Source organism: Hippocampus comes, unplaced genomic scaffold, assembly GCF_001891065.2.
Source record: "Hippocampus comes isolate QL1 unplaced genomic scaffold, H_comes_QL1_v1.1 scaffold261, whole genome shotgun sequence".
NCBI classification, from domain to species: domain Eukaryota; kingdom Metazoa; phylum Chordata; class Actinopteri; order Syngnathiformes; family Syngnathidae; genus Hippocampus; species Hippocampus comes.
The window spans coordinates 5,103,546-5,118,270 of record NW_017805824.1 but is presented as its reverse complement, the minus strand read 5'-3'; the positions used below and the strand labels follow the sequence as shown (position 1 = coordinate 5,118,270).

The following is a 14,725-nucleotide window of genomic DNA, read 5'->3' as shown; positions in this document are numbered from 1 at the left end:
GTTCGTAGTTTGCACCCCAGTTACAAGGGTATGCATCTCTCCACAAAAGACAATTCGATATGGTTTTTGACACATGGGGTGCAAAATGATTCAAGAACGTCACGATTTGAAAGTGGAACGATTTGATTTGGTTTGACGGAGTTAGATTGCGATTCGAGTCGATTTGATACAGCTGAGTTGAAGATATGATGCAATGTCTCATTTGCTGTCATTTTACATACTTTTGAATGAACTTGTCAGCACTGTAAAAACTATACTCAAAGCTGTTTTATTACACCTCTGCCAGTGATATTATGTATCTTTAATCATTTGTTTTTATAGTTTTTTAAGCAAACAGGCAAGTGTGAATTTACGCAGCGTAATTAACAGCAGAGAATGTCCTCACCTACTGTACACCCCAGTAATATCATGTCATATCAGTAATATCAGAGAATCATGTTCTTTGATTTCTCCAGTGCCTTCAACACCATCCAACCCAACCTACTGAGGGACAAACTGCAGAACGCCGGAGTGGACCACCATCTCACAGCATGGATTATAGACTACCTCACAAACCGGCCGCAGTACGTAAGGGTGCAGAGCTGTGAGTCGGACAGGCTTCTCTGCAGTACGGGAGCGCCGCAGGGGACTGTTCTGGCTCCATTCCTGTTCATCCTCTACACCTCGGACTTCAGACATGCCACTCCAAACTGCCACCTTCAGAAGTTCTCCGATGACTCTGCGATTGTTGGCCTCATTACAGAGGGGGACGATCGGGAGTACAAGCGACTGACGAAGGACTTTGTGGACTGGTGCCAGCAGAATCAACTCCAGATCAACCCTAGGAAAACTAAGGAGTTGGTTGTGGATTTCTGCAGGCAACAGTCCTCACCAGCACTGATGAACATCCAGGGTATGGACATAGAGAGGGTGACCTCCTACAAGTACCTGGGTGTTCTTCTCAACAACAAACTGGACTGGTCGACTAACACGGACACCCTGATTAGGAAAGGTCAGAGCAGACTTTTCCTACTCAGGAAACTGAGGTCTTTTGGGGTTCAGGGGTCACTCCTTAAGACTTTCTATAACTCGGTGGTGGCCTCGGCCATCCATTATGGCATTGTCTGCTGGTCAGGCAGCATCTCGGCCCGGGACAGGAAGAGATTAGAGCGACTAGTCAGGAAGGCTGGTTCTGTCCTGGGCTGCTCCCTCGACACTCTGGAGGAGGTGGGCAACAGCAGGATGCTAGCTAAGCTAAAAGCTATGTTGGACAGTCCCTCCCACCCCCTCCAGCCAGCCCTGACAGCACTCGGTAGCTCCTTCAGTCAGAGACTGTTACACCCGCGTTGCAAGACGGAGAGATACCGCCGCTCGTTCCTACCGACTGCTGTCAGGCTGCTGAATAAAAAATGAATAAATAAATAAATCATAGAATTATTTAAATGATATGACAACATATGTGAATAGTACTGTGACTATTGTATTATATTGCACTTAATTATTGACCTTATCCATGTTTGTATTTATATTGCACTTAATTGAACTGTGTTTTCTTTTCTCTTCTTTCTACCCACAATCTTGCTGCTGAAGGCTGTAAATTTCCCCAGTGTGGGACAAATAAAGGATATCTAATCTAATCTAATCTAATAGTCACTGTTCAACTTGAATATCAATATGTGATCATGTTTTAACTAGAGCTGTCAAACGATTAAAATATTTAATCGAATTAAAAACGCAACTGCCATAATTAACTCAAATTAACTCATAATTAATCGTGATTACTCACGCATTTTTTTATCATTTCTGAATTTCCTTTTATATTTTTTTGTCCTATTTTTTCCAGTTTTAATGCTCTCATCAACAGGGAGGGAATCATGTATCAGTTTTCTATGTGCAAAATGCAAATATTTACTGAAACAACAATTTCGATTTTCAATTTTACATGAACATTTTTCACTTGGAGCAGTTATTCACACATAATCTCTCACACAATATTACTGTCTATCAACAACAGTGAAAAAAATATTTTGCCACACAACAGCTCCTTTAACAGCTCTTTTTAGGGAATCAAAACAAAGCAATATAAAATTATAAAGTGCACATCTAAGGTAAACTAGAACTCAGCCTATAGTGGATTTAAGCCATGGTTGCATATTTCGTTTTTCTCAAGTTTGCTTTGAACACAGCAGTCAGGCTATGTTGATTCTGTTGGTCCTTCTTGAGCGGAAGTCTCTCTATGGTTTTGTGTAGACATCATTTCGGATGACTACACTTGATTCGAGGCACACACAACACTGGAGACGTTTTATTTTCAGTGTGGTCGCTGCGACTGCACCGCTGAACTCTCGACGTGCCTCAGCGCACCGTTACTGTCAGACGAACACAGAGAAGCTCCACCCCCTTTATTTATATGGACACGGAACACGGTAACCTTCCACACAAAATAGTTCCAAACAAGTAACAATCGCGTCAGTGGCATACATCGTACTCAACAGGCTACCTGCTCTTTATTCACCAGAGGCTCATCAACCTAGTCTCTTATTTCTCTCCCGAAACAGTGTCTTCTCCCGCTTGGTGTAACTTAGCCTTCTCCGCTACGTACAATTTCTGTTCATAGCTTGTAATGGAGGCTCTCGCTGGCAATCCGTAGTGGAGTCGTTAGATGCAATGCGAATGATTTCAGCTTGAATCCAGCTGTGGACAATGTTGACAGGCTTGCATGCAGTAGCCATACATTTAGCTATGGCTTCAGCAAATTTGTTCTTTGTCGTGTTATCTATTTTCTTCGCTTTGAAATTATCCATAGCTGTCTGTCTTAGACGAGGGGGCGGAGTACTCACATCAGCTGTGTGCTTGGCCTTTAAGTGGTATTTGAGACTCGACGTGCTATAATGATAGCTCAGTTTACGATTGCAAAACATACAGGTAACTTTGGTCTTGTCAGTTGAACAATCTGGCAACTTTTTAAAAGTAAACTTTCCATTCATAAACTCTTTAAGTACAGTATCTGTTTTCGGTGTCTCATGTTGCCATGGCTGGCAAAACAGACATGGGCGTGGACTTGTGCAGCGCGCTTGTTGTTTTGTTTCCGGTTTATTTATAGAGCAACGTAAAATCCGCTGTGACGTGTTGCTGCATTAATCTCGCAAGAAAAAATTTTATCACGTTAAAATTCATTTAAATTAATGCCGAGAAATAACGCGCTAAACTGACAGCTCTAATTTTAACATTTGCTGTTTTGCATCAATAAAATACATTTTTTTAAATCAATGTGCCTGTGAGTATTATTGCATGCTCTGTTTGTATTTGTTGTTGCTCTGTTATTGTTTGAAGGGTTACAATAATGTAACTTTGATACTAATTTCTATAAACTCATATATGTTGTTTTGCACTAGGCTACCACACTGTCATTCCACAAAATCAACTGGTTTGATTGAACTTTTTAGTCTTGAATAAGCAACACACCACTGAGAACTCATCTTCCGTCATTCAATTAGACGTTGCGTATCAACAATTATAGTGAAAATATCAATGGCATCTGATTCCCTGAAAAAACGTTTGAGCCGATTAAGCATCAAAATAACATACTTGGCAGTGCTATCTTGGCCGTTTTTGAGCAGGCACATGATCACTATCATGTAACACGCGCTGTAACTGGGCACTGTTCATGGTTTACTTGTTAAATGATTTTGATACTACAGTATTATTGTTTTTACACTCTGCCTAATCGAATGACGGACAATGAGTTTTCGGTGATGTCTTTTATTTGTGTTTAATTTGGTTTTGTTGTATATTATCTGTATGTGTTGCATGCTCTGTGCGTGTTCAAGTAGCAGTTGTTTCAAGGTTTATAATTACCATAACATCAATTTGAATATTTGTAAGTCTGTCTATAGCTCCTCATAATATATTGTAGCATTAAGATAGTAGACGAGGGTTATTTCATGTATGTTAAATTCTATTTTGTCAATGTCAGTTTTAAAGTAAACATCAACTGCGAGTGACAAATAAACAGCTTGAAGCAAGCAAGCTTTGCCTTTGATTTAGGGACATGTGCAAGCTTTTCTGATATCATACAATAGTCTCCTATTTCTTGACAGCGAGAGAGTGAGAGCAGGCACGGAGGAATAAGTTTAAAACTATACAAAATAGATATATTGTTTCTCTTATCACCGATTTCGCCTATTTTCCTGAGATAAAAGGGGGTTCACTGTATTCATTTAACAAGATATTTGTATTAAAGTCATCAAAATGACAGGGGCTTACATTGAGGTAGCTCTTTGGTTCAATAGGAGACCAGTTGGTGTAGCTAACTGGTCTCCCATTCGTCCATTTCATGGTGTCTTGATTCCACAGACCAATCCACACGCCTACAGAGATTCCTTGAAGCAACATGGTGATGTATGCTGCATGAAAAAGACACACAATGACATGAAAGAAGAAGCCACACACACACACACACACACGCACACACACATGCACACACGCACACACACACACACACACACACACACACACACACACACACACACAAACACATGAAGTACCAGGATATTATGATGGAGTGCTATTTTTTTGTCATTAAAATACACGTTACAACCTGTTTTGTTGTTTTGGAGGAAAGGCAGGGTAGGATTAACGGGTGGGTTTACCATTCAATGGGACGAGATGATTTGCATTCAGTCAAGTAAATTAAAATATACCTTGTTCAATCTCATCTTCGATAGCCACAAGTGAGCCTTGGAATGAGGAGCAGATGGACCGGGCGTCGTTCCAGCTCTTTCCCTCGCTTGGCGTGTCAGGGAGGTGAAGCAAGAGACACTACAAGTGCACACAAAAGGAAATGTCTCATTTGCATGCGGTTGCCTTTGAGAGATGGAGAAGTAAAGGAACAAGGAGAAGTTTCCACTTGGCTACAGTCTATTCAGTACACAATTCATCCAGGACCTGCTGCTGCGTTTTTTGTTGTTGCTGTTGTTGTTGTTGTTTTTTCAGCATTTGCAAAATTAATTATTGAATGAGAGCAAGCATGAATGAATCTTGGACACAAAATGTACAGTAAGGGTTTAATTATTTACACTTGAAAAATGCAAACATGTTTAATGCAAACATGTTTTATTGGTATTTATTTGTTGATTTTACATTGAATTCAGTTTATTGTACTGACAATATAATCCCTCATTGGGAAATCAAACTGAACAACAGAGAACCAGTTCAAATGTAGGCGTGCTAAGTCACTTAAGCGAGGGTTGTTGTTGATGTTTCATTTTTTCCGGAACTTTTTTTTTTCCAGAACACACTGGAATTAATAATAATGCCGAGACTTAAGTTTTGAATGAAGGGAATCACTCCAAAAACTTTGACAGTATGAGACTGTTCCATCAGCAGCGACTTGAACAAAAATGTCACCAGTTTGCTAAGAAAACAGTAATTTGGAGATAACAGTATATGTTACCGGTACGTACATTTTCGTAACCATTGTTGGAGAGTCAATTACAGTGCCTGGTTATACATTTTGTACCTGGGACTTCAGTAATTTAAAGTGAGTTCACAGATTTGTTTCGACATACATTATACACGCTTGAAGAAAATTGCTGAGAACATGCAAAGACTAAGAACTATGTAGTACTCAATTGTGTGGTGTGTCAAAATATGTAAACAGGCAAGACTTGACAAGTCACTGAGCTCAATGCCATGACTATCAAGTCATAGTCTAGTCAGGTCCTTCATAAATTTCAACCAAGCCTCAAGTCTGAAAATTGTCGACTTTTGTGACTCGAGTCACAAACCTTCTGTGTATACCTTGTGTCCAAAGTACAGCCATTTCTCTGGACACCGTCCAATGTAATGCAGCTCCCTCGGAGTCTCCACAACAGACACAGTCTTTCTCTTACAAACAAATCCATAAAGATTGCTGCATTTATTTGCTGTCCACTTCCCTGCATCGCAAGAACACAACACACACTTACATGTTACACTGGTGCGCATGCATCACCGCCAGCTGTGTGCTTACCTGTTGATGAAGACATGGTGACACACCACCCAGTCTTTGTATCGTGGTGGCCATCACTCTCTTGTGCCCAGTTGTGAAAATTGACTTCTGTCTTGTCACTCCACCTGCCAAAAACAACAAAAGCCTTAATTCAATATTTGACACCCATATCAGGTGCTTAATTTAACTGCATTATATGGAATGTCATTTGGGCATTTGTTCAATGTCCTTAAAATCCAGCTCAACGTCCATATACTAGTACGCTACAGTAAGGATATAAGTAATTCACTGCACTAGTAGACTGTGTCTTAGTAATGTTTTACCCGCCCCCGTGCCCAGGTCGTTCTATATTTAGTGCGGTAGTGTAGGGGAGAGCATAACACTACAGAGCCGAAATAGCTCAGTTGGGAGAGCGTTAGACTGAAGATCTAAAGGTCCCTGGTTCGATCCCGGGTTTCGGCATTAGAAGGGATTCATTTATTTATGCAGGAAGCTGCTCGTATGGCTTTCAATGAAACATTTCAGTTAGATAACAAGCCAAGTTGAATGATTCCACATTGTGTCCAAACTTACATGGCGCTTTTCGTTTTCACTGTGTCCCTCTAATATAATTTGAATACAAAGTATAATCAATTGGAAGCAAGTCATAGAACTGCAACCAATGAAATATTAAGCGGCTCAAAGACACGCACGCACGCGCACACGCACACGCACACACACACACACACACACACACACACACACACACACACACACACACACACACACACCTGACCTCCTCTCCATGCTGGTCAATGGAAAGACCAATCCACCAATCAGTGGGGCCGAGGGACAGCTGAGGAGAGACACAAAGAGAAAAAGCATCAACGAATGAACAGCGCTTAATACTTCTTCGTGGCCTTTATATCACTTTCTTCCATTGTCTGGTTTTGTGCCTGTTCAAGGTTGCGAAAAGTAATCCAAGCAGAAATTGTAATTTAACCTTTACATACTAATTAAAAATACGAACTAAAATGAGCAAAAGTAAAAATTATGATTAGTTTTTTTGTAGCGCGCAGATGTCTACTACTGGACAGTTTTGCCTTTCTCATCACATTAGCGCAAATGGAAATCTGCTGATCAATAAATCAACTCTGTGTGATTTCAAAACCAAAAATGTGAACAAACGAACCCGCCGCAAGCGCTCCTTAACAAAATTCAGCTCCTCCCTGGAGTGAATGGACAGCAGGTAAGCTCCCATCATCTTACAGGCAAGAGAGACGACGTCCCAGTTGAAGGGATGCTTGGCCACCAGGTACTCAGCTCCACGATAAAATACCCATGGCTCACTCCCTGTAGGAGAGCCATGGGTCAGTATACAATACTCATAAAAGTTTAGGGATATTTGGCTTTGGTTTGAAATTGAAGGGTTAACCTAAAATGCACCTGAAATGTCCTTTGATCCATGAAGGCAAGTTTTAACACGTTTTAGGGTATTTTGTATTCAGACTTCAGTACTGTGGAAAGCCCTACCCATGTTAATTATGGGTGTGGCTAACTCTGTCGAAAAGGTAAATTTCAATCAATAGATATTTGTTTTGAAATACATTAGACATATTTGAAGGCAGTCGCTGGAAACAGTTGCAAAGACTCCATGGTACTGAACTGTGGAGATTTCGTGTAAAACTGTTTTTAAAAATGTGCATTAAATAAAAACAATGCACTTACGCTCAGTGTACCAGTAGGGTTTTATCAGTTGATCTCCTGCAACATGAATACATTTTGGTAAATCATTTGATTCCACCTTCTGTGTGACTGTGTTTGGATTAGTGACTTTTACCTCTGGCCACTTTACAGATCCATTCGTGTTTACTTTCACACGGCCGCGGCATCAGGCTGTTGGGCAGGTCACTGTACACTGCGCAGTCCCTTCTGTCATCCTCATCATTTTTATCCTCGACGAAGGAGGTCATCACCTGAATAAAAACAGTCGAAATACATTCATTAGCACAGATGGCAAGCCGTTTGACCAATTATTCGATGTCCATCTTAAGGTTCATGGACTAGCACGCTTTTTGTCCGCACCTGTAAAAAGATTATCCCAGAAGTAGAATGACTGTGTCTTACTCGTAAAAAAAAAAAAAAAAATCCACTATTGCATGATAAAAGCCAAATGTTAGGTACACAAGTTACTACTCAAGAGTACTTGTCAAGATAAAACATTTTTCAAACCGTTATATTTTGCATCGGAATTTGGACAGGTTGTGTGAATTACCCTATGAATACTGTACATATGAATTTTTAAGGATATTCAAAGGACACTTACAGGAGAACCATCAGACCATTCCCAAACTCCTGGGTGTTCAGGATTTCTTTTATTGAAGCCAACCCACAGCCAACGACCCTCTGTTCTGAAAAGAAGGAGCACAACACTAAGTCTGGTTGTGTGTCCAGCATGCCAGATTCTTCTCATACTGGACCCAAACTAAAATGTTATTTCATAGCAACACATAGCTTGTACATAAAATGTGTGTGTGTGTGTGTGTGTGTGTGTGTGTGTGTGTGTGTGTGTGTGGCATGAGCCAAGTTCACTTGTATTTACTGTCATAATCTTACAATTATACATTCTGTAATTATGAACCTGTACCAACCCTTCAAACATGGTACTGAGGAGTTGCTTAACAAACACCTGCTCCTCATAGTGGCGGAAACTGGCCAGCTGGGCCCCGAGAGCCTGGCAAAAGTAATCTGCTTCCACCCAGGAACGTTTCAGGAGCACCTTTTCGTCATGGAACACCTAAAAGAACAACGATTGTTAGTTTCAGTGAAAACAAAATAGAAGAATAAAATTCTTTCAGAAAATGATGAAACTGTGATACTCTAGCAGAGGTGCAGGAGGTTCGACTCTGGCTCTGGCCTTCTTGTGTGGAGTTTGCATGTTGTACCTGTACCTGCGTGGGGAGATTGCTGGAGCCTATCCTAGGTGACTTCGGGCAGTAGGCAGGTTACACCCTGAACTATTGCCAGCTAATCGCAGGGCACACATGGACAAACAACCATTCGCGCTCACACTCACAACTAGGGACAACTTAGAGTGTTCCATTAACCTGCCATGCATGTTTTTGGAATGTGAGAGGAAACCGGAGTACCCGGCAAAAACCGACACAGGCACGCGGAGAACATGCAAACTCCACACAGGAAGGCCGGAGCCGGAATCAAACCCTGCACCTCTGCACTGTGAGGCCGACGCGCTAACCAGTCAACCAACGGGCGGCCCCTCTCTTCATGTCATCATATTTAATTCATAAATACGACAACAGCATTGGCAAGGGACAATCCCTCTTAATCATTCTAGAACTCAATTCATTGAATAAATTATAATCATTATCATCTTAAAACATTTTAAAAGCACCCCCTTGACCTATGGGAGTTGTTGCCACACGTGGTAGTGGGTGCAAGGTGCATTCTAATTGCCCACATCATAGGCGTGGCCAACTACATCATACGCAAGGGGAGATCTTGCAGTTTACTGGTATAAAGACACTGTGCACGGCGTCCCTAGTGAGTCAATTCCTACTTCCGCAACATGTGCTTCCACCACCCTGATTTTAATGGGAATGAGGGAATCCACTTCGATTGGCCCGAAGTTGGCCGCTCCCATCCCAAAACGGTGCTCAATGGCGTAATTCTACCTGTGCAAAATTTTGGAAAATACCAAAAAAAAGTCCACCGATGCAAGCTAGACAGGGCACAAGACTTGCACTCACAGGAATCATATTTTGGTGAGTGATGAATTTGAAAAAGAAAGTTATTGCTCATACTTTAAAACAGTAGAGGAGACCAGGCTGTGATTCCCATCCTGGAGGGCAGGCACTGAAGGCATCGTGGGCTTCAGGTAGCAATTCCACCTCCTGGTAACTACTGATGCTCTGCTTACACACTGACAAGGCCTTGTGGGAATTGCAGTCTTTCACCTCCCACTGGCCCAGAGCAGACCCACCTGACATCGCAACACAGCCGTAGGCACTGACTAAAATAGGAAAGAGTCAGTAAGTAGGTTAAGTCAATTTTACTCAGTGTGTTTTGCCTGGTTTTTGAATCGTCATACATTACATAAATTGCAGAAATGTTGGATTTTACAGTTGATACAAGATCAAATGAAAATAAATCAGTCAATCAATCATGTAGTACACTTATCTGATCTGTACTCTCAGTATTAGAAGAAAAAAACATTTGCAAGTCTATACACAAGTGGTATGAGAAGCCTTCAAATTTGCAGATAACATCTCTGAGAGCTGTCAAAAGGAAAAAGGATGGGTCCTAAGCTTGATCCTTGAGGAAAACCACAGTAAAAGTGAAAAGTCTGATTTATACAGGCCAACAATAACGAAACAAATCTAAGGACATGATAATAAACGGTGTCAAAAGAAGCCGGGATTGAACATTTGAACACAGAAAGTTACGTTTTATACACCTGGCTGGTGTTTGTTCCAGTTTGTGAAGGTGAGGGGCTGAGTGGAACCATTGTTATGAAGCCATCTGTATTCTCCCCTCTCCCCTGAGTCCATGAGGCCAATCCAATAAGACATGCTGCCATTGGCACCATTAGCATTCAGCAAACTGTTGACAAATGCCTGCTCAAACCTTTCAGAGACATTAAAAATACATTGTGATACAACGATAACAATCTTTTAAATGAATGTCAAATAACATATTAATACAGCACCTGTTTTCCACAGTAAGGAGAGGGGCATTGCAGAAATAGCCGCTCTGTGCGTCTTTATGTGTCTGCTCCTGCTTGGTGATGGTGTAACAGGAGTGACTGTGACGCTTCCAGCCCTGCAACAATAACAAAGGTCCAATCAATTATTCTAATTTCTAATTTAAATGTGGTACCTCGGGACTTAATCCACCTCTATATACCGCTACTATTATATTATCAAATAAAATGACAAAATTAAATACATCATACTCAACAAAGACTGATTATTAAATGTATTAATGTGTTTGGATTGCTGCAAACTAGATCTGCAGAATATATATTTTAAAATAAATCTTTAGCGCAATAATGGCCCATTCAAAATGCATATTGCAAAGCCATGCAATAAGCTTAGTGGTAGAGTGGTTGTTTTCCAACCCAGGTTGGTGATTCAGTCCCCGGCTGTTGCGACCATGTCAAAGTGTCCTTGAGCAAGATGCTGACTCTCCAGTTGCTCCTGACGCTATGTCGTCAGGAGCAACAGGAGTAGGTGAATGTGGTAACAGTGTAAAGTGCTTTGAGTACCCGAGGTAGAAAAGTGTTATACAGTATAAGTGACAGGCCATTTGCCATGGGATTGTAGGCTTTTATCTGAATTTGACCAGCCCAACGCAACCTTAAATGCGCTTCGCCATCCAATAGGTGAACAGTATTTAGGGGCATTACAATTAATTAACTAAGAATACATTGAGCTTGCTTACTTTGCTACATGAAAACATTTCTTTGTATTGTAAAAATGTCTTTCTCTTGTCTCCAAGGACTTCAAAAAGGGTGGGTACTCTGAGCTGCTGTTTGGGGCAGAGGCACAAACAATCAGGACCTGTCCCCCCCATTCAAAGGTGAAGGTTGGCTACCCTTTCCTCCACTCGGGTGAACCCCAACCTATAGATGCCAAGCCGGGGTTAAATATGCATGCCCACACCTGTTCTGCACCTCTCACTATGGGCAACTCGAGAATGGAAGAGTTTTCAAGCCCTCTCGAGAGGACCAGTCCCAGAGCCCAAGCTATGTGTGGATACATTTAGTCGAAACTTCTCGGCTTCACGCAGCAGCTCGAGGTTCTTCCTGGCCAAAGCGGTGATGTTTTGAATTGTGTAAGGTGACGATAACCAGAAAGAGCAAGAGTACTTCTCCGACTGTATTCAAGTGGAAGTACAGATACTTGTGTAAAAAAAATTACTCAGGTAAAAGTCTAAAGACTGAATCTACTTCTTTAGTTAAGTGCATCTCGCATGCACACAATGCTGAATCCATGTTACATAAACTACTGTATCCACTAGTTAAATTATTTAACAAAAACAAACCACCTTTACATAAGCCTAATCAAGAGTATTAACTCGACTAAATAACATGTTAGCATAAACTGACGTGACATCACACACGGGCACATAATGAAACCATTTGCACTCTATAGGTATTTAGCTCACCTTTTAGCATTAATGTAACTATTAATAAATGTTGGCAAAGTACACTAAGTAGCTTAATCGCAAGAGAAGCTAAAGCAAACTTTTAGTTTGATTTTGACTGTGCATGAGGCGAATTCACGGGCCGACAATAAAACAGGAGTAAAAGTAAGAAGTCATCAAAACAATTAATACTCAAGTAAAGTAAAGATAATTGAACAATCTACTGAAGTACAGTATCAAAGTAGTTGTACGTGGTTACTTCCCACCAATGGTCGGAGCACAGAGAAAAGCAGAAGCCTTAAAAAACAGTCGGGGAATTATCCGTGACTGCGTCATTCGGTCGACCCACATTGTGCACCATTCTGGTGTGCGTGTGTTTCAGTTTCATGACTCAGCAGCCTGATATTCATGTCAACAGTATCAAGGGGCAACATGAATGCCAGAAATGGCGTCATAATTCCGGTGAATCAGCTCCACTCTGCTTTTGACTGGCAGCTTGCTCAAAAATGGAGCTATGAGTTTCATGACATAGCACAAGCAATGCGTTTGTTGTGTTTTTTTTCACATTTTTTGACCAATTCAACATCTCAGAGTCTATATTTTAACGTTTCAATCATTTCCACAGCTTTCTAGTTTAGCATCAAACCCTGCACCTCTGTGTGTGTGTGTGTGTGCGTGTGTGTGTGTGTGTGTGTGTGTGTGTGTGTTTTACAAAATGTAATTGTGGTTATTGATTTTTTTAGTATTCTGCATATTTTTGTCACTCAACTCCTTCCACATTTCTCCACCAATTCCAACTTCAAAAGATCACTAAATTAAAAAGTAAATAAAAAAAATTAAGAAGTTCCCCAAATTCTGTACTTTCCAGAGTAAAAATCCCAAATTTTTCCCCAAAATATTCCCTAATTTAAGAGCTATTTGTGTTGTGTTGTATTATTTTGTCAATTATGTAAACTGGTCTGTTGATGGCGGCGCGGGCACCCGCAGCGACTCGTCTCTCTCGCCTGTGTTTGCATTGTGGTTGAGAGGAAAGAAATTTCATCTGTGCACATAGAGCACATTTGACAATAAAGTTGACTTGACTTGACTTGACATATTTGACTGACTCAAATCATTCCAATTTCAAACTCTTCAACCCGTTCAGGGTATCTTGGGAACTGCTGGTATTTAATGCCCCAATTTTTAAAATTTGCACAATGAAATTCCCCAACTAAAAGGTATCATACATATTGAGCACCTCCTTCGACATTTCTTGATGGATTCAAACCATCCTAACTTCAGTTTACATTCTGCATTCCAACAAATCCATCCATTGTGCAGCATTTCAGTTCAGCTCTTGAGCATTTACATCCAGCATATACACAGAATTTCAACAGGAATTGCATTCTTTAGTTACAGCATGCAACATAATGCAGAAAAAAGACCTGCTGTGCATATTTTAATTTATGTGTATGTATCTCCATGTTTCACCTCAGGGCAGCCTTCATCCCAAGTTCCGAGTTCATGAGCCGATGTCTGATGTTTCACCTTTCTGCACATAGCAGGAAGTTGCTCGTCACATGAAACCAAAACCCAGGCACCTTCCTGTGAAAACAAAGGAAGTGTCACCGATGTAGATGAAATGTAGATACTTTCCAATGGATAGCATTGATATTCATTTTCTAAATTCAAACAGTGGAGTTATGAGTCATCAGAATTATTTTTTCCACTTCTTGAATGCTAGTCTGATGAAATGGTTGGCCTTGCTGCCCACCTTCCTGTCTGCCTTGGCACAGAGGGTTGCACCAGTCAGGTTGTGAGGAGGGTGATACTGGTGCCACATTGTGAGAGTCACAGGTGAGCCATCAGACCACTCTACAGCAGCAGATGAAACTTGTTTCCGCAGACCAATCCACATTGCTGAAGCCTCGCCAGAATCTGCACAACATAGCATTTAGACACACCATTTGCTGAAGCTGCAGTGCGGTTGAAGTCAAATATCTTACAGTTCGCCAGGAGGCTGTGCACCATCTCCACTTCAGAGAGCGAGTGAAGGCTGACGAGGTTGGCATTACGAGAGAGGCATGCCTGAGAAGACTCCTCCCAGCTTCCTGCATGCGCCAGGATCTGGTAGCAGAAACCGTTATGAGGCAGCCAGCCTTCATCACACACCGTATGGACATACTGCCAGTTCTCTGGACAGGAGGACAAAGAAAGCCCTGAATCAGAAGTGAACAGTTAGGGATTGGCTACATGTTTTTAAACTTCAGGGCACTATGGTGGCCATTTGTGTCCATCTCGCTCCTTCTTTTTAAACCATTTTAGCTATCTATCCATCCATCCATTTTCTAATCCGCCTCTCCTCATGTGCTGGAGCCTATCCCAGCTGTCTTCGGGCAGTAGGTGGGGGACACCCTGAACCACTGGTTGCCAGCCAATCGCAGGGCACACACAGACAAATAACCATTCGCACTCACATTCACACTCACACCTAGGGATGATTTAGAGCAGGGATGTCAAACTCATTTTAGTCGCGGGCCAATTTGGAGTTACGTCTTCCCTCAGAAGGCTTTTATGACAGTGAAACCACAAAATTATTACTTTTCCACAAGTTAATGCATTACTTGTTTT

The 14,725-nt window shown here is 41.3% G+C and overlaps 2 protein-coding genes and 1 non-coding gene across 4 annotated transcripts in view; 1 reads left to right on the top strand and 2 right to left on the bottom strand.

Annotated features, from left to right (window-relative positions):
- Positions 1 to 14,725, bottom strand: part of pla2r1 (phospholipase A2 receptor 1) — a 29,411-nt gene that overhangs the window by 8,210 nt on the left and 6,476 nt on the right. For both annotated transcript variants that reach the window (XM_019886621.1, XM_019886622.1), the window contains 16 exons: positions 14,101 to 14,289; positions 13,869 to 14,032; positions 13,586 to 13,699; positions 10,677 to 10,789; positions 10,425 to 10,594; positions 9,772 to 9,980; positions 8,602 to 8,747; positions 8,277 to 8,361; positions 7,791 to 7,926; positions 7,679 to 7,714; positions 7,143 to 7,303; positions 6,742 to 6,806; positions 5,993 to 6,096; positions 5,782 to 5,918; positions 4,683 to 4,800; positions 4,246 to 4,385 (listed from right to left, as the gene is read on the bottom strand). In XM_019886621.1, coding sequence (XP_019742180.1) covers positions 4,246 to 4,385; positions 4,683 to 4,800; positions 5,782 to 5,918; positions 5,993 to 6,096; positions 6,742 to 6,806; positions 7,143 to 7,303; positions 7,679 to 7,714; positions 7,791 to 7,926; positions 8,277 to 8,361; positions 8,602 to 8,747; positions 9,772 to 9,980; positions 10,425 to 10,594; positions 10,677 to 10,789; positions 13,586 to 13,699; positions 13,869 to 14,032; positions 14,101 to 14,289 — 2,087 coding nt within the window. The remainder of the gene's footprint in view (positions 1 to 4,245; positions 4,386 to 4,682; positions 4,801 to 5,781; positions 5,919 to 5,992; positions 6,097 to 6,741; positions 6,807 to 7,142; positions 7,304 to 7,678; positions 7,715 to 7,790; positions 7,927 to 8,276; positions 8,362 to 8,601; positions 8,748 to 9,771; positions 9,981 to 10,424; positions 10,595 to 10,676; positions 10,790 to 13,585; positions 13,700 to 13,868; positions 14,033 to 14,100; positions 14,290 to 14,725) is intronic.
- Positions 6,361 to 6,433, top strand: trnaf-gaa (transfer RNA phenylalanine (anticodon GAA)). Its single transcript has one exon. It is a non-coding gene; the product is annotated as a tRNA-Phe (tRNA).
- Positions 6,722 to 14,725, bottom strand: part of itgb6 (integrin, beta 6) — a 33,514-nt gene continuing 25,510 nt past the window's right edge. The window contains exon 17 of the transcript XR_002170210.1: positions 6,722 to 6,741. The gene's annotated coding sequence lies outside the window, so the exon portion shown is untranslated. The remainder of the gene's footprint in view (positions 6,742 to 14,725) is intronic.